The sequence below is a fragment of the Megascapheus bottae genome, chromosome 10, assembly GCF_031878675.1.
Source record: "Megascapheus bottae isolate mThoBot1 chromosome 10, mThoBot2.hap1, whole genome shotgun sequence".
Lineage (NCBI taxonomy): Eukaryota > Metazoa > Chordata > Mammalia > Rodentia > Geomyidae > Megascapheus > Megascapheus bottae.
In genome coordinates this window covers 39,545,937-39,562,233 of record NC_143518.1, presented here as the reverse complement: position 1 = coordinate 39,562,233, position 16,297 = coordinate 39,545,937, and the positions used below count along the sequence as shown (strand labels likewise).

General features: G+C 46.7%; 2 protein-coding genes across 3 annotated transcripts; one reads left to right on the top strand and one right to left on the bottom strand.

Annotated features, from left to right (window-relative positions):
• The first annotated feature begins 730 nt into the window (after positions 1-730).
• Creb3l4 (cAMP responsive element binding protein 3 like 4) lies at positions 731-8,642 on the top strand. Of its 2 annotated transcripts, XM_090339861.1 has the most exons (11): positions 731-906; positions 2,597-2,635; positions 2,741-2,915; positions 3,171-3,417; positions 3,552-3,691; positions 6,394-6,486; positions 6,617-6,723; positions 6,846-6,914; positions 7,032-7,116; positions 7,282-7,378; positions 8,205-8,642. In XM_090339861.1, exons 3-11 carry the CDS (start codon positions 2,742-2,744, stop codon positions 8,396-8,398), a joined length of 1,206 nt encoding a protein of 401 aa, XP_090195987.1. In that variant the 5' UTR covers positions 731-906; positions 2,597-2,635; position 2,741; the 3' UTR covers positions 8,399-8,642. The 2 variants fall into 2 exon arrangements, with proteins under 2 accessions (XP_090195987.1, XP_090195988.1); XM_090339862.1 differs by lacking the exon at positions 731-906 and having other exon boundaries at positions 2,073-2,635; positions 3,570-3,691.
• Positions 8,643-9,315: 673 nt separating this feature from the next.
• Positions 9,316-13,318, bottom strand: Jtb (jumping translocation breakpoint). Its single transcript, XM_090340940.1, has 5 exons — positions 12,907-13,318; positions 12,707-12,741; positions 12,447-12,529; positions 11,465-11,544; positions 9,316-9,645 (listed from the first exon to the last, which is right to left on the bottom strand). Exons 1-5 carry the CDS (start codon positions 12,987-12,989, stop codon positions 9,489-9,491), a joined length of 438 nt encoding a protein of 145 aa, XP_090197066.1. The 5' UTR covers positions 12,990-13,318; the 3' UTR covers positions 9,316-9,488.
• Positions 13,319-16,297: the final 2,979 nt, after the last annotated feature.

Here is a 16,297-nt window from a genome sequence, read left to right as displayed (position 1 = left end):
TTTTAAAGTCCTGGGTCAGGAGTGTAGCCTTGCCATAGAGTGTTTGCCTAGCTTGCATAAAGCCTTGGGTTTGATTCTCTGGTACCACATACACAGAAAAAGCCAGAAGTGGCACTGGGCTTAAGTGGTAGAGTGCTAGCTTTGAGAAAGCTTAAGGACAGTGCCTAGGCCCTGAGTTCAAGCCACAGGACTGGCAAAAAAATTAATAATCATACGTTCATTTATGTGTACATTTAATATAGCTATAGTTACATGCAAATAATAAAACAAGCCAGACACCACTAGCTCACCCTGTAATTCTAGCTATTCAGGAGGTTGTGATCAGAGGATTACAGCTGGAAGCCAGCTCAGACAGGAAAGTCTGTGAGGTTCTTTTTGTATGTGTGTGGGGGGGTCATGGGGCTTGAACTCAGCTTGGGTATTGTCCCTGAGCTCTTCAGCCTTGAGCTAAAGAGCTACCCTGGAGCCAAGCCCCACTTCCCCTTTTATAGAGGTTAACTGGAGATAAGAGTCTCTGGTCCTTCTGTGCTTGGGCTGCTTTGAACCTTGACCCTCAGATCTCAGCTTCCTGAGTAGCTAGGATTATAGGTGTGAGCCACCATGCCCAGCTGTCTGTGAGATTCTTATCTCCAGAAAAAGTCTATGAGACTTTTATCTCACAGAAAAGGACAGAATGATGCTGTTTCTCAAGTGATAGAGCTCTAGCCTTCAGCAAAAAAAAAAAAAAAAAAAAAGGAACTCAAGCCTAAGCCCAGAGTTCAAGCCCCAGGACTGGCAAAAAAAAGAAGAAGAAGAAGAAGAAGAAGAAGAAGAAGAAGAAGAAGAAGAAGAAGAAGAAGAAGAAGAAGAAGAAGAAGAAAGAGAGAAAGGAAGGAAGGAAAAATTAGGAGAGCTCTGGCTCAAGTGGTAGGTTGCTAGTCTTGAGCAAAAGAAGCTCAGAGACAAGGGCCAGGAGTTTGGCCTAGTGGCAGAGTGCTTGCCTAGCATGCATGAAGCTATGGGTTCGATTCCTTAGTACCATATCCACAAAAAAAAAAAAAGGTGGTTTTCTGGTGATTTTTGTAGCAGAAATAAAGTGACAAAAAAAGAAGAAGAAGAATAGAAAAGAAAAAGCCAGAAATGGTGCTGTGGTTCAAGTGGTAGAACTCTAGCCTTGAGAAAGCCCAAGGACCGTGCTCAGACCCTGAGTTCAAGACTCTGGCATTACTACTACTAATAATAATAATATAAGTTCACAAACTAAACTTGAGATTTTTTTTTTTCACTTGCACGGTTTTCCAGACCCATGACCCTTGGTTGATAACTGAGCCCAGTGGTTATTATGTGCAAAGTTAAATGTACTTAAGGATCTGGAAAACTCTGGATTGTACATCTTTACACTCTGTCACTGAACTTGTGTCAATGAGTTATTTGCTCTCTACAGAGGTAAAATCCTAGGGTTTCAGGATTATCAAGCTTCTTAACTCCTACCACATCCCAAACAATCAATTACAAAGAAGTTAGCCTTGAGAGGGTATTTCCATTGGCTCACTGCCCCTAAATCTCTTAAAGTCTTAAACATCCAATCAGGGCCCAAGTGTAGGGAAAGTGTCACACATTGGGTAGGGATGTCTCTAAATCTTGGCTTTTGTGTCTTAACACTTTTGTTGTTGTTGTTGTTGTTTTGGGTTTTTTTTTTTTTTTTTGCTGTTTTTGTTTTTTTTTTCGTAGTGGGGCTTGAATGAACTCATGACCTGTGCACTGTCCCTGAGCTAGTGCTCTACCTCCTGGAGCCACAGCCACAGCTCCACTTCTAGTTTTCTTTTCTTTTTTCTTTTCTCTCTCTCTCTCTCTTTTTTTTTTTTTTTGGCCTGAGCGCTGTCCTTGAGTTTTCCCAAGGCTAGAGCTTTACCACTTGAGCCAGAGCACCATTTCCCGCTATTTTCTATGTATGTGGATCCAAGGAATTGAACCCTGGTCTTCGTGCATGCTAGGCAAGCACTCTACCACTAGGCCAAATTCCTGGCCTTTTTTTTTTAAAAATCAGTCGTGGACCTGGGCCTTGTCCCTGAACTCTTCAGCTCAAGGCTACCACCAGCCTACCCCTGGAGCCATAACACCACTTCCGGTTTTCTGGTGGTTAATTGGAGAGAAGAGTATCATGGACATTAGTGCCTAGGCTGGCTTTGAACCACAATCCCCAGATCTCAGCATCCTGAGTAGCTAGGATTACAGGAGTGAGCCACTGTGCTCAGCAAGTGTTAATATGTACCCCAGGCATTATCATCTCAGCTTTTCCTGGGGAGATGCCAAACCCTTTGGAAGATCCACTAGTGCTAGGAGAAACTGAGGCAGAAAAAGTTGTGGCTGCATTTTCTTAAATCTAGTTTGTGCTTGTTGATCATATTCTCCTACTCCCACATAGCCTGCCTTTGTTGTGGCTCCTGGCAAGGTGCAACCTACTTTTTTTTCTGGTGTACCTTGTGGGGCGGAGTTTGGCTGGGCAGTACCAGGATACAAGATCCTGGAGGAAAGAAAAGGTGTAGTGTTTGTGGCAATCTGTGGGCCAGGCTTTGCAGGGCAGGTCTCTTCCGAACACATAATATCCTGTTTGAAGCCAAGGGATAAAGCCGGGAGTAAGATCTCCACATGAAAGGTGAGGAAGGGGGCAGTGGGAGGGGGGCAGAGGAGACAGCAGGGAAGAGGGGCAGCCATGATCTCACTCCTGTAACTTCCTCTCCCACATGTCTTCCTGCTGAAGCATGGATCTTGGATCCTCTGACCTGCTGGATGTGTTTCTGGAGCCCCCAGAAGACATCTTCTCCACAGGATCATTCCTGGAGCTGGGACTCAACTGCTCTCCTCCAGAGCTTCCAGTGACCAAGCTACAAGAACAAGAACAGCAAGGCTGGGAGGGTAGTGGAGGCCATGTCTGTGTGAGTGTGGTTAATGGAAGTGGGAATGGGGTCAAGACACAACTCTGTATTCCTAAGAGATCTCAGGCCCTACTTAGAAAGAGGTCAGCAAACAGAGGACCCTTCCCCCCCCACACACACACCACATACATGAGTTGTACTTATCTCTATGCCCTAAGAAAAGGCCTGAAATTGAATCATGAGGATCTAAGTGTGATATCAGGTAGGACTTCCATAGTTATTCTTAGCATGCACATAGATCCTTTCCTACTATAGGACCTTCAAGAGAATGAATCTGAAGATTTTCTCAAGCGTTTAATTGATCCCAACGAGGTGTACTGCTCAGAAGCATCTCCTGGCAGTGACAGTGGCCTCTCTGAGGATCCTTGCCTTCCAGACAGCTCCCCTGCTCCACCAGCACCCAGTTCTCCCGCTCTCTATGAGGTTGTCTATGAGGCAGAGGCTCTGCAGAGGAAGCAGGGAGAAGCTGGGCCAACCTTTGGACTCATCTCCATCCAGCTAGGTCAGTATTTTTTGGAAGGAGAGGACAATAGTTCCTTCAATGGCACAGCCCTAGCTATGAGGGTGATGTTTCCCAAATTGCTGCTGCCTGGACTCTGCTGCCACTGGAGTGTACCTGTACCTCTTTTCTCCCAGCCACCTGTCTCCCCTCAGGTCAGTGGAACTCATCGTTTATGATGCCTGATGCCTGCATGGTCAACAAGCTGCCCTTAGATGCTCATGCTCACATCCTGCCCAGAGCCAGCAGTGCAGCCCCAGCATCCCCTGCAACACTGGTAAGTTTTCGGTCAGTCAGAACCAGTGTGTACATATATATAAATATACTCCTCATCCACATAGGCAACGGGAATCAGGGAGAGGGACACTGATGAGGAACTGGCTTTGCCCCACATTTTGTGACATCAGACCTCACATTAAAGAGATGTGAGCACTTTTAAGAGCAGAAGAAAAGGGAGTGAGAGCACTTATCATGAAGGAAGTGATTCAATTAAGGGGAGGGTGAGATGAGGGAATCTGGGGCCAGGACTCTGGAGAAAGCTCAGACCTCATGGGCATTTATGCTTAACCGGAGCAATTGTCTGGGCTTTGGGTCAGGACCTGGAATTAGGACAGGCCTCCTGGGAATACCACTGATTAATGGGTACTAGATAACCAAAGAGAAACTATTGCAACAATGTATTCAGTGGGAAGATTGCAAGGTACAGAACAGGCTTCTCAAGGTTGCTAGAAGGGCTGCTAAACACAGGCAGTGTTCAGGCCACTGTTCCTCCCCTTTACCTTGAGACTTACTCCTTGAGCCTAGAGGACCCAACAGGTCCTAGCTGCCCTCTAAATCTGTGCTGGAAGCTGGGACCAGAATTCAAGCCAATTTTAGAATGCTGGGTTGAAGAACCTTACAAAATCCTATGATTTAAATGTTAGAAATAGCATTAGAAACACCAAGGTCTTTGTGCTTGTTGGTTTTGTTGTTCTTGCTTTTTTTCTTTTTTTTTTCTTCTTCTTTTTTTTTTTTTTTTTGCCAGTCCTGGGCTTGAGCTCAGGGCCTGAGCACTGTCCTTGGACTTTCTCAAGGCTAGAGCTCTACCACTTGAGCCTCAGCACCACTTCCGGCTTTTTTCTATGTATGTGGTACCGAGGAATCGAACCCGGGTCTTCATGCATGCTAGGCAAGCACTTTAACCACTAGGCCAAACTCCTGGCCCCTTCTTCTTCTTTTTTGTGGGTCATGGGGCTTGAACTCAGCCTAGGCACTGTCCCTGAGCTCTTCAACTCAAGGTTACCGCCCTATCCCTGGGCTTGGATGTTGTCCCAGAACTCTTCAGCTCAAGACTACTGCCCTACCCTTGAGCCAAACCCCACTAACCATTTTCCGTTTTCCATTTTCTAGAGTTTAGTTGGAGATAAGAGTCACAGGTCCTTTTTTGCCCAGGCTGGCTTTGAACCTTGATCCTCAGATCTCAGCCTCCTGAGTGACTAGCATGTGATGGCATGAGCCACCATACCTGGCTTCTTGCTACTTTTGTGGTATTAGGTTTTGAACTCAGGTTCTTGCACTTGCCACACCTACTTTCTTGACTTTTTTAAAAACATTTGTTTCTAGATAGGATCCTACTTTTTGACTAGGTCAGCTTGGTAACCACAGGTCTCCTATCTATGCCTCACAGTAGTTGGAATTACAGTTTGAGGTGGGGTTTGTAGGGATCAAATCTCACTACCTTTTTACTCAAACTGACTGGAATCATGATGCTAATTTCTACTTCCCCAAGTAGCTGGAATTACAGGCAAGAACCATCAGTGTGTGTGTGTGTGTGTGTGTGTGTGTGTGTGTGTGTGTGTGTATGTGTGTGTTGGGTGCTAGTACTAGGGCTTAAAATCTGGGTTAGAGCTCTCTTGCTTATTAGCATTTTTGCTCATGGCTAGCACTCTACCACTTGAGCCACACCTCCACTTCTCACTTTTTGCTAGTTAATTGGAGATGAGTTCCACAGACTTTTCTATCCAAGCCAGCTTCAAACCATGGTCTTCGGCCCTTAGACCCCTGAATAGCTAAGATTATATGTATAAACCAGGAGATTCTGGCCCAGCCTTGTTTCTTTGGGGGGGGGGTGGTGGAGGAAGACCCCTTTATTCCCTGTTCTGTTCTCAGAGATTGTAATTAGATGAACTGGGAGAAATACCTGAATAGTTCACCAAACACTCACAGGAACACAGCACCACCAGGAAAAGGCAGATTTAGTCAAAAGCCCATTAGAAAGCTGAAGCAAACTCTTCTTAAGTAACTAAGTATACATCAAAATAGTATTCACGAGAAATCAAATGACTAAGCTGATGGCTAAGAAACACTATCTAGGCTGGGAATGTGACTTAGTGATAAGAATGTTTGAAGCCCTAGGTTTGATTCCTCAGTACCAGGACTGGCAAAACAACAACAACAAAAGCCCACCACCTACTGTTCCCACACACCTTGCAGAAGACTCTTCAGTCTGGCTGCTCTTTCAGTGTTCTCTCTCTAAAAGTAGACACAGCCTCAGCTACAAAAGTGGAATTCAGGCTCTTGAGGAGCCGCGGTCACATGTCCCAGTGAAAGACAGTGGGCTACTCTGCCAAACTGAGGTTAATGACTGAAATATTTACTTGATGTAAGGAAGTTAAGCAAAGCTCACCACAGTGGGTTCATCTTCACATGCTTCTAAGGTCTGAGGAGACAGGGACAGACGGAATAGCTCTTCTCTCTAGGCTGCTCAGAAAGATACAGCCAAACCATGTCCTCTCTCTCTTCTCAGCCTCAGGAGGTCTCTGACATGATCCAGAGACTGAGTTCAAACTCTGCCCCTAGGTTAGTTACTGCTGTACGCAAGTAGAGAACTATCCAGAAGCATGCTTGGGATAAGGGACAGTATGGGGACTGAGAAAGGGTGAGCCTCACCCTACTCCCATCTGATCTCCTGTGTCCCTGTCCCCTCATGACCCCTCACAGCTGCCCTGTCAAACTCTGTTCCTGACAGATGAAGAAAAGCGTCTACTGGGTCAAGAAGGGGTTTCTCTGCCCTCTCACATGCCCCTTACCAAGGTAACACTCTTCCTTAAAGGGGACTCCACCTCAGGGGCTTCCACTATGGCCTTGGAGGTGCCAGACCCCAGGGAAGAGTTAGGGAAGTGTGGGAGGTTATGGGTCCGGATTGATATACCTGGGCTTCTAGGCAGAGGAGCGGGTCCTCAAAAAGGTCAGGAGGAAAATCCGTAACAAGCAGTCAGCTCAGGACAGTAGACGGCGCAAAAAAGAATACATTGATGGGCTGGAGAGCAGGTATGTGTGGGTTCCTATGTCTGGCTTCCCGTGGGGTATGTCTGGGCCCCATTCCTCGCCAAGACAGGCAAGAGGAGGGACTCAGATTAATAGGCCTTGTTCTACCCTTTCATACTTCCTAGAGTGGCAGCCTGTTCTGCACAGAATCAAGAACTGCAGAAAAAAATCCAGGAGCTGGAGAGGCATAACATGTATGTGGGAGCGTTGGGTTTGTGTGTGCTGGGAGGAGGCAAGGTGCAGCACACAGGGGAACTAGTCTTAGGTGCCAGTTCTCAGAAGACATGGACTCTTCATGCTTCCTTTCCCAGCTCCTTGGTGGCGCAGCTCCGCCAGCTACAGGCACTCATGGCTCAAACCTCCAACAAAGCTGCTCAGACCAGCACTTGTGTTCTGGTAGTATCAAGACTACTTCCTACCCACACTTGCATACTAACAGTCCAATTACCAGCCATAACGATCTTCCCAACCTTGATAATCCCAACTACCCTCCATTCACACTGCCTTCTGCTCCTTCCTCTACTGTCCCCTCAGCCCAAATATCCTCTTGCTTCATTCCAGATTCTTCTTTTTTCCCTGGCTCTCATCATCCTGCCCAGCTTCAGCCCCTTTCAAGGCTTACCAGAAGGTGGGCCTGAGGATTACCAGCCTCATGGAGGTGAGATGCAAGGGCAAAGAGGCTCCCCTGGTGAGCAAGGGCTCTGCTTTCCAAAGCAGTCAAGTAGGAAAGGCCAGGAGTGTGGCCTAGTGGTAGAGTGATTGCCCAGCATGCATGAAGCCTTGGGTTCGATTCCTTAGTACCCCTTATACAGAAAAAGCCAGACGTGGCGTCATGGCTCAAATGGCAGAGCACTAACTTTGAGCAAAAAGTGTCCAAGGACAGTACCTAGCCCCTGAGTTCAAGCCCCAGGACACACACACACACTTCAAATGAAGACAGAGAAAGAGAGACAGAGAGCTGGGTGCAGTGGCTCATGCCTGTAATCCTAACTACACAGGAGGCTGAGATCTGAGGATTGTGGTTCAAAGCCAGTCCTGGCACTAAAAAGTCTGTGATGGCTAGGAGTTTGGCCTACTAGTAGAGTGCTTGCCTAGCATGCACGAAGACCAGGGTTCGATTCCTTGGTACCACATACATAGGAAAAAAAAAAAACTGGAAATGGTGCTGAGGCTCAAGTGGTAGAGCTCTAGCCTTGAGAAAGTCCAAAGACAGTGCTCAGGCCCTGAGCTCAAGCCCAGGACTGGCAAAAAAAAAAAAGTCTGTGTGAGACTCTTACCTCCAATTAACCTCCAATTAATCACCAAAAAAACCTGAAAATGGCACTGTAGCTCAAGGGGTAGGTTGGTAGCTTTGAGCTGAAGAGCTCAAGTTCCACAACCGACCAAAATGGGGGGGGGGGGGGAGAAGGGTGCTAAATTTGTATAGGGCACTATACAAATGTACTAAGGGACATTTTACTACTATACTTTTTCCTTCGTTTCAGTGATTTCCAGAAATATCCTGACTCATAAGGACATGACAGAAAGTCTGGACACTCCAATGATACAGCCCAAACAGGGAGAGCCACTTGGAGGTCAAACCAAAAACAGCTCAACAAAGACACTGCTTGAGAAGATGGGAGTGAAGCGTGGATCCAGTAGACATGCCAGAACTGTGCTGCATGCAGATGAGATGTGAGCTGGGACAGAGTCCCTCCTGGCCTTCCCAGTCACAATAAGGAATCCAGGACTCCCCTACAACTATGCTCCCATCTGGTGTCTGACTCAGGTCTCTTGTCCTCAGGGGTCTGAGTCACTTCGGGATACTACATTGTGAAGCCCAGTTTAGCTAAGTGTGAGGGTATGTGCCTCAAATGTATTCATTATGTACTTGTGATTTTAATTCTTTCGGGGCTATATGGTTGAGGGAAAATAAGTTTTTACTGAGAAATAAACTTTCTAATTAAAATTATATCCCCAAAGTTGTTTTTTTTGAGACAAGGACTTTTTGTTGTTGTTGGTCATAGGGCCTGGGTGTTGTCCCTGAGTTTTTCCACTGAGAGCCAGCTCTACCACTAGCCACAGAGCCACTTCCTGTTTTCTGATCGTTAATTGGAGATAAGAGTCTCTTGGGCTGGGAATGTGGCTTAGTGGTAGAATACTTGTCTGGCATACATGAAGCCCTGGGTTTGATTTCTCAGTACCACGTAAATAGAAAAAGCTGGAAATGGTGCTGTGGAATTGAAACAGGGCTTTGTGCATGCTAGGAGAGCACTTTACCACTAGGCAACACTTCCAGCCCCTATTTAGACATTTTAAAAGGTAAAGATGGGGAAAAGCTGGGCATCAGTGGCTTCCACCTGTAATCCTAACCACTTAGGAGGCTGACATCACAGCTCAAAGCCAAATCTGGGCAGGAAAGTCTATAAAACTCTATTTCCAACTTACCACCAGAAAACTAGAAGTGGCACTGTAGTTGAGTGGCAGAGTACCAGCCTTAAGCAAAAAAAGCTCAGGAATGGCACCCAAGCTGGGGAAAAGATATGTACTTGGTATATTGCTACCTCTTTCTGCCAGTCCCTCTGCCTCTATGACTTCTTGTTCCAAACCAAACTATTGAAGAGAAGAAAACTATTTTACTCTTTATTATGCTCATTAATGATCTGAAAGAGGAAGATGGGGAAAGAGGGTACCATACGGCTCCAAAGAACTAATGGTGCAAATCAGTCCGTTCCACTTTTTGGTGTGAGATCTGTCTGTAATTTCCAGGATAACAGGATGAAATATAGCTATATGGACTCAATCTGCTTCCGGACCTTTTCCAAAGCCTTTCTGTCCAATTGTCGTTGACGAATAATCACAAGGCAAGCGAAGACCAATGCCACACACACCACAGTCCCTTCAAATTTCCAGAATAAGTGTTGCTCCATCAGAGCTGAGCGGCAGCTGAAGGTAGAAAAGAAGAGTTATTCACAGGAAAATTCTGACAATTTCTTTTTGTTGTTGCTGTTACTGGTTGTGGGCCTTGTCTGGGCCTGGGTGCTGTCCTTGAACTCTTCGGCTCAAGGCTAGTGCTCTACCACTTGAGCCATAGTACCACTTCCAGTTTTCTGGTGGTTAATTGGAGATAAGAGTCTCATGGGAGTTTGGCCTAGTGGTAGAGTGCTTGCCTAGCATGCACAAAGACCCAGGTTCGATTCCTCGGTACCACATACATAGAAAAAAGCCAAAAGTGGTGCTGTGCCTCTAGCTTTGAGAAAGTCCAAGAACAGTGTTCAGACTTTGAACTCAAGGCCAGGACTGGCAAAAAAAAAATCTCATGTATTTTGGTACCTGGGCTGGTTTTGAACCTCAATCCTCAGATTGTAGCCTCCTCAGTAGCTAGTAAGCCACTGGTGCCCAGCAGGTCTGATAATTCCTAATTAAAAATAAAAAATAGGGCCGTGAGTTTGGCCTAGTGGTAGAGTGCTTGCCCAGCATGCATGAAGACCCTGGTTCGATTCCTCAGTACCACATGTATAGGAGGGGAAAAAAAAAGCCACAAGTGGTGCTGAGGCTCAAGTGGTAGAGTTCTAGCTTTGAGAAAGTCCAAGGACAGTGCTCGAGCCCTGAACTCAAGCCCAGGACTAGCAAAAATAAATAAATAAATAAATAAATAGATAAGCCGGGCATGGTGGCTCACATCTGTAATCCTAGCTACTCAGGAAGCTGAGATCTGGGATGGGGGTTCAAATCCAGCCTGGGCACTACAAAGCCCATGAGACTTTTATCTCCAATTAATCACCAGAAAACCAGAAGTAGTGCTGTGGCTCAAAGGTTAGGGTGGTAGCATTGAGCTAAAGAGCTCAGGGACAACGCCCAGAGTTCAAGCCTTATAATCAAAAAAAAAAAAATTGTATCAGGATTTGAACTCAAGACCTTGCCCCTTGCCCTTGTGTAACCACTTGAGCCAACATTCAGAGTCCCTAATTTCCCATTTCTACAACAGCCTAACCAAAGTAATATACAAAAGTAAAAAAGGAAGACAGAGTTAGCACATTTCTTCATGGTCTCCAAAGCTAAAACAAACTAATTTTGTTATTTTTACTTCTTTGTTTTCTTCTTCTATTTTTTTTTCCACAATGTTGTGGACCAAACCTACACTTTACCAGTCCCTAATTAAATGTACTGATGAGAATTGGGTGCCAATGGCTCATTCCTGAATCCTAGCTACTCAGGACACTAAGATCTAACGATTATGGTTCAAAGACAGCTCAGGCAGGAAAGTCTGTGAGATTCTTGTGTCCAGTTAACCACCAGAAAATTGGAAGTGGTGCTGTGGCTCAAAGTATTAGCCTTGAGCAAAAGAGCTCAGGGACAGTGCCCAAGCTCTGAGTTCAAACCCCAGGACCAAAACAACAAAAAAAGTGGTGATGAGAAAATATCGCTTTTCACTTTTTTTTTCCCGTCATGTTCTACTCTGTCCATGAGAAAGGCTGGGACTAACTGCCTACTCATAGAAACAAATGAGGCAAGGGGCTGGGAACGTGGCCTAGTGGTAGAGTGCTTGCCTAGTAAGAATGAAGCCCTCCCTGGGTTCAGTTCCTCAGTACCACATACACAGAAAAAGCTGGAAGTGGTGCGGTGGCTCAAGTGGTAGAGTACTAGTACTAGACTTGAGAAAGCCCAAGGACAGTGCTCAGGTCCTAAGTTCAAGCCCCAGGACTAGCTCCCACCCCCCAAGAAAAAGAGGTGATCTTGAAGAGTAATAGCTCTTAGCTCTTACCTTTTGAACTCATTCCTCTTAGATGAACTGCATGTGATTTTCTCCACATATCCTGTAGAAGCACACTCAGGGGTGGTTTTCTGCCAGAAGAAAACAACCAAAGCACATTTATCAAGAGGCAGTAGGAGAAACAGGAGGCTGCAGCTGCCCAACTGCTAATGCCAGAGATGGTAGGCAACAGGGAGCTAGTGAGGAATTTGGATGTGGATGGTGGTTTTATAAATGGGGGCATGTGTTGGAAAGAATTTCCGATGTGTCTATGCTGGGAACCAACAGGTTACTCCTATAAGCCTAGCTATTCAGAAAGCTAAGTTCTAATGACAGCAGTTGAAAACTGGCCCAAGCAGACAAACACTCAAGTCTCTTATGTTCAATTAACCATCCAAAAGTTGGAAATAGAGCTGTGGCTCAAGTGGCAGAGAATCAGCCTGGAGCAGAAAAGATAGTGCACCGAGGCAGCCCTAAGTTCAAATCAATACCAAAAAAAACCAAAACAAAACAAAACTACTTTCAGTAGCAAGTGTAAGCAAGGATAGATTCATAATTTACTAAAATGTGAACAGAACATAGCTATCAACTGAATATTGTCATTAAGAAGGAACAAAAAAGATCACATTTTGGGACCAGGAGTTTGGCATAGTAGTAGAGTGCCAGCCTAGCATGGACGCAAAACCAGGTTTGATTCCTTGATACCACATACATACAAAAAGCCAGAAGTGATGCTGTGACTCAAGTGGTAGAGCCTTGAGAAAGCTCAAGGACTGTGCTTGCTCAGGACCTGAGTTCAAGCCTCGGTGCTGAGGGGCGAGGGGAGTCATTTTCAGAAGGAAAACAAATTTATGTGTGGATATATACTAAGACTGAAAAGGAGAAGGGAGAAAAGACAATGTAAAGATATTTTAAGTAAGTCATCAAGTCTGGTTTAGATTGGAGGGAAGAAAAAAAAAGGGGGGGAGGGGGTGCGGAGAAAATAGTTACTCACAGCCTGGAAACTAGAACATGGCGTGCACTCTTCTGCCACTACAAACTCTTCCACCAGCCAGCACGGTAAAGTTGAGGTGCTCACTGGAAACGGGAAAGACATGCCAGCCCCTGACCATTCCGGAAAAATGTTTCTCCCAAAGGATCTACCCATCCTTGCCCAGCAAAGTGCTGGCCCCTCGTTCCCATCTATGCTCTTGGTACAAGAAGGCATTACAAACCCCAAACCGTGAAGCGTCAGGTTCCAGGACCATCACCCACCTGACAGCTTCTCCGGTGCGGAAGCCTCGGCTTGACTGCGGAAAGTTGGCCGGGGGTGTGGGGGGCGGCGGGGGGGGGCAGAAGGGCAAAGGTCAGAATCCAGAAACCAGGGCACCCGCCCCTCCGCGCTCGGCTGGGGGCGGGGACGACTGGTGCCCCCCTCCCGCGCCCTCCTTTCCCTCCCATTCGTCCCTCCTCACCACAGCTTTAAGATGACGGCGCAGAGCAACCAGTAGAGGTGACGGCCTAGGGGGAGGCCACGCCTCCCCGCGCCCGAAGGCATGGAGCGGAGCGAGGCTCACCCGCCGGATCAAAAGACCTCCTGCACCGGCCGCGAGCCGCGGTCCGCAGCCTCTTCAGAGTTCCAGCTCCGAGCGGCCGAAAGTCGCGAGGTCCCCGTCACAGCCACGGCTTTACGGGGAAGACCCCACCGCCCGAGCGAGAAATGTCTACGTGCATTGTTGGTTAGGAACACGATGCTTTCTGCGGGCAGATTGGGGTACTTGAGGAAGGGCCTACGGGGCACCCGGACCTAACTAGCACCAGAAACCTCGAGCCTCCGCCCCCGGCGCGGCCATCTTGCGGGTGGAGGCTCCCCCGGGCGCCGCGCGAGCGCCGCCCGCCTGCGTATCCTCGGGACGCCCAGCGTTGCCTTCTGGGATATGTAGTTTCCCATCTACTACGCGCTGGGAATTGGGCCCCCGCGCTTGCGCAGAAGCTGGCCGCCCATTGGCTGGGCGCCGTGCGGTGGCGTTGGCTTGAAGGGACTGGGTTGGAGTTTGTGGGGTTTCTGCGTTCTGTCGCCTGCCTGCCTGTTTTGGGCTGTGTGAGGATGGAGAGTGAAAAGGCGTGCCCGGGCGTTGAGCCTCCTCTAGAAAGCCCTAGAATTCACCATTAACTTCTCCGACAACTTCACAATCTTACTCTCCCCGCCCGCGACGACCCAGTGGAGAAAACTGAATGGGGACGAAACCGCATTTTCTTGTTGGAGAAGCGGGGATATTCGGGACCTGGGATGAGCTTGAAACCTGTTCGTGTGAGGCGAACGGTGTCATCTCCTCCCACACGTTAGTTGAGCGATCACAGACCCTTGCTCCTTCGAAAGGAAACAATCACTCGGGCCGTGAGGAGAACACGAGGTTTGAAGTTCCAGGAAGTGTTGTTCATCAGTCACAGGACCTCGAAACAGTACAGAAGTGAAGTGCTAATGCGCATTTTCTATTCTTTGTCACGCTCCAATGACATATGTGTGAAAAGATTCTTATTGGTAACTCACACCTGCCATCTGAGCTCTTCAGGAGGCTGAGGATAGGAGTTCAGAACCAGCCCCACCAGTGAAGTCTGTGAGTTTCGTATCTCCAGTTAACCATCAAAAAGCCAGAAATACAGTTGTGGCTCAAGCCACATCCCTCAGGAACAGATAGCACCCAAGCCTTCGATTCAAACCCTAGTTCCAGCGCCCACACACACACACCACAATTCTCACCCGATAATATTGCCTCTTTTTTTTTTTTTTTTTTTTTTTTTTGCCAGTCCTGGGCTTGAGCTCAGGGCCTGAGCACTGTCCTTGGACTTTCTCAAGGCTAGAGCTCTACCACTTCAGCCTCAGCACCACTTCCGGCTTTTTTCTATGTTATGTGGTATGGAATTGAACCCGGGTCTTCGTGCATGCTAGGCAAGCACTCTATCACTAGGCCAAACGCCTGGCCCAATATTGCTTCACTTTAAAAAAAAATTCTATTTGTGGCTCATTATCTTATCCATACTAGGCAAGATCTCTACCACGGATCTACTTCTTTACTCCCATCTCACATTTCGGTCATTCTTTCTGGGTTCATTGGCTTATTTTTATTTTCATTAGCTTTGATGAGTCACCCAGTGTGGTCACTGTTTTATGAATACATTCTGAAAGTTTAAGTGACTTGTCCAAGGTCATCTAACCACTGAATGACCAGTCTTGGGTCTAAACTTAAAACTCTCCAGCCAGAGTCATGCCTGCTTTCATCCATATGGAGCTAATCTATATATACTTAAAACTGCAGTGACTTCATCTACTAGCTAGATTCACACTTTACTGTGTAGTAATATGTTAGTGATGACCCTAATTCTGCCCTATTCTTGAGTCTGCAGCCCTCCCAGAGGGTGAGACTATATGAGTTTTGTCAGATATTCAACAGATAGAAACATATTTGAAATTCACTTCAGTAAGGTAACTAAGCCTCAAACTTGTAATCTTAGTTACTCAGGAGGCTGAGATACAGAAATTAGAAGCCAGCCAGAGCAGAAAAGATCCTGAGACTCCAACTCCAATTATCTAGCCAAAATCTGGGCAGGCTGGCTAGGCTCCAGTAATCCTAGCTATTCAGGAGTCTGAGATCTGAAGATTGTGATTGAAACCAGCCCGGGCTAGAAAGTACATAAGATTTTCCAGTTAACCCTCAATAAGCTGGAAGTGGAACCTTGCCTCAAGTAGTAGAGCACTAGCCTTGAGTAAAAAACAAAATAAAACAAATCATGAGTCTAAGGCCAGCCTGCCTTACCTAGCAAAACTTATAAAAAATAAAACGAAACCTCAAAACAATAGTGAGTTCAGGATTGTTCTATAAAATCGAATTTGTTCTCACATTACACATAAAGCTGTCTTCTCAGGTTAGGAGTGTGGCCTAGTGGTAGAATGCTTGGGTAGCATACACGAAGCCCTGGGTTCGATTCCTCGGTACCACATATACAGAAAAAAAAAGCCAGAAGTGGTACTATGGCCCAGGTGGCAGAACACTAACCTTGAGCAAAAAGTGTCCAAGGATAGTGCCTAGGCCCCCTGAGTTCAAGACCCAGAACTGGGGGGAGGAGGGAGAAAGCTGTCTTTTCATGAAGCATCCAGATATTAGCAAAATGCTTTTCCTCTTATGGTGCTGCATGTTAAGCCCAGGGCCTCACATATGCAAGTGTTCTGCCACTGAGTCACAAGTCCCAGGCTATGGTAAAATAACTATTGAATGGGAGCTGGCTGGTAGAACTTACCTTAAATTTTTTTGGGGGGAGGGGCTGGTCATAGGGCTTGAACACAATATCACTTCCGATTTTCTGGTGGTTAATTAGAGATAGGAGTCTCATGGGCCAGGCACAGTGGTTCACGCCTGTAATACTAGCTACTGAGGAGAATGAGATCTGAGAATTTCGGATCCAAGTCAGACTGGGCACTAAAGTCCCATTGACTCTTATCTCCAATTAATTATTAGAAAACCGGAAGTGGTGCTGTGGCTCAAGGGGTAGGTAGTAGCCTTGAGCTGTAGAGCACAAGGATAGCACCCAAGCCCAGAGTCCAAGCCCCACAACCTACAAAAAACAAACAGGGGGGGCTGGGAGTTTGGCCTAGTGGTTAAAGTGCTTGCCTAGCATGCATGAAGACCCGGGTTCGATTCTTCGGTACCACATACATAGAAAAAAGCCGGAAGTGGTACTGAGGCTCAAGTGGTAGAGCTCTAGCCTTGAGAAGTCCAAGGACAGTGCTCAGGCCCTGAGCTCAAGCCCAGGACTGGCAAAAAAAAAAAAAAAAAAAAAAAACAGGGCTGAGAGTTTGGCCTAGTGGTA

Excerpts from the sequence above, each read along its gene's own strand:
- Creb3l4 (XM_090339861.1), top strand. The coding sequence starts at position 2,742 with ATGGATCTTGGATCCTCTGACCTGCTGGATGTGTTTCTGGAGCCCCCA. Across the intron at positions 3,692-6,393 it reads CAGCATCCCCTGCAACACTG|CTGCCCTGTCAAACTCTGTT; the intron begins GTAAGTTTTCGG and ends GACCCCTCACAG. Across the intron at positions 6,915-7,031 it reads GAGCTGGAGAGGCATAACAT|CTCCTTGGTGGCGCAGCTCC; the intron begins GTATGTGGGAGC and ends TTCCTTTCCCAG.
- Jtb (XM_090340940.1), bottom strand. The coding sequence starts at position 12,989 with ATGCCTTCGGGCGCGGGGAGGCGTGGCCTCCCCCTAGGCCGTCACCTC. Across the intron at positions 11,545-12,446 it reads CATGTTCTAGTTTCCAGGCT|AAAACCACCCCTGAGTGTGC; the intron begins GTGAGTAACTAT and ends TTCTTCTGGCAG. Across the intron at positions 9,646-11,464 it reads AAGAGGAATGAGTTCAAAAG|CTGCCGCTCAGCTCTGATGG; the intron begins GTAAGAGCTAAG and ends TTCTACCTTCAG.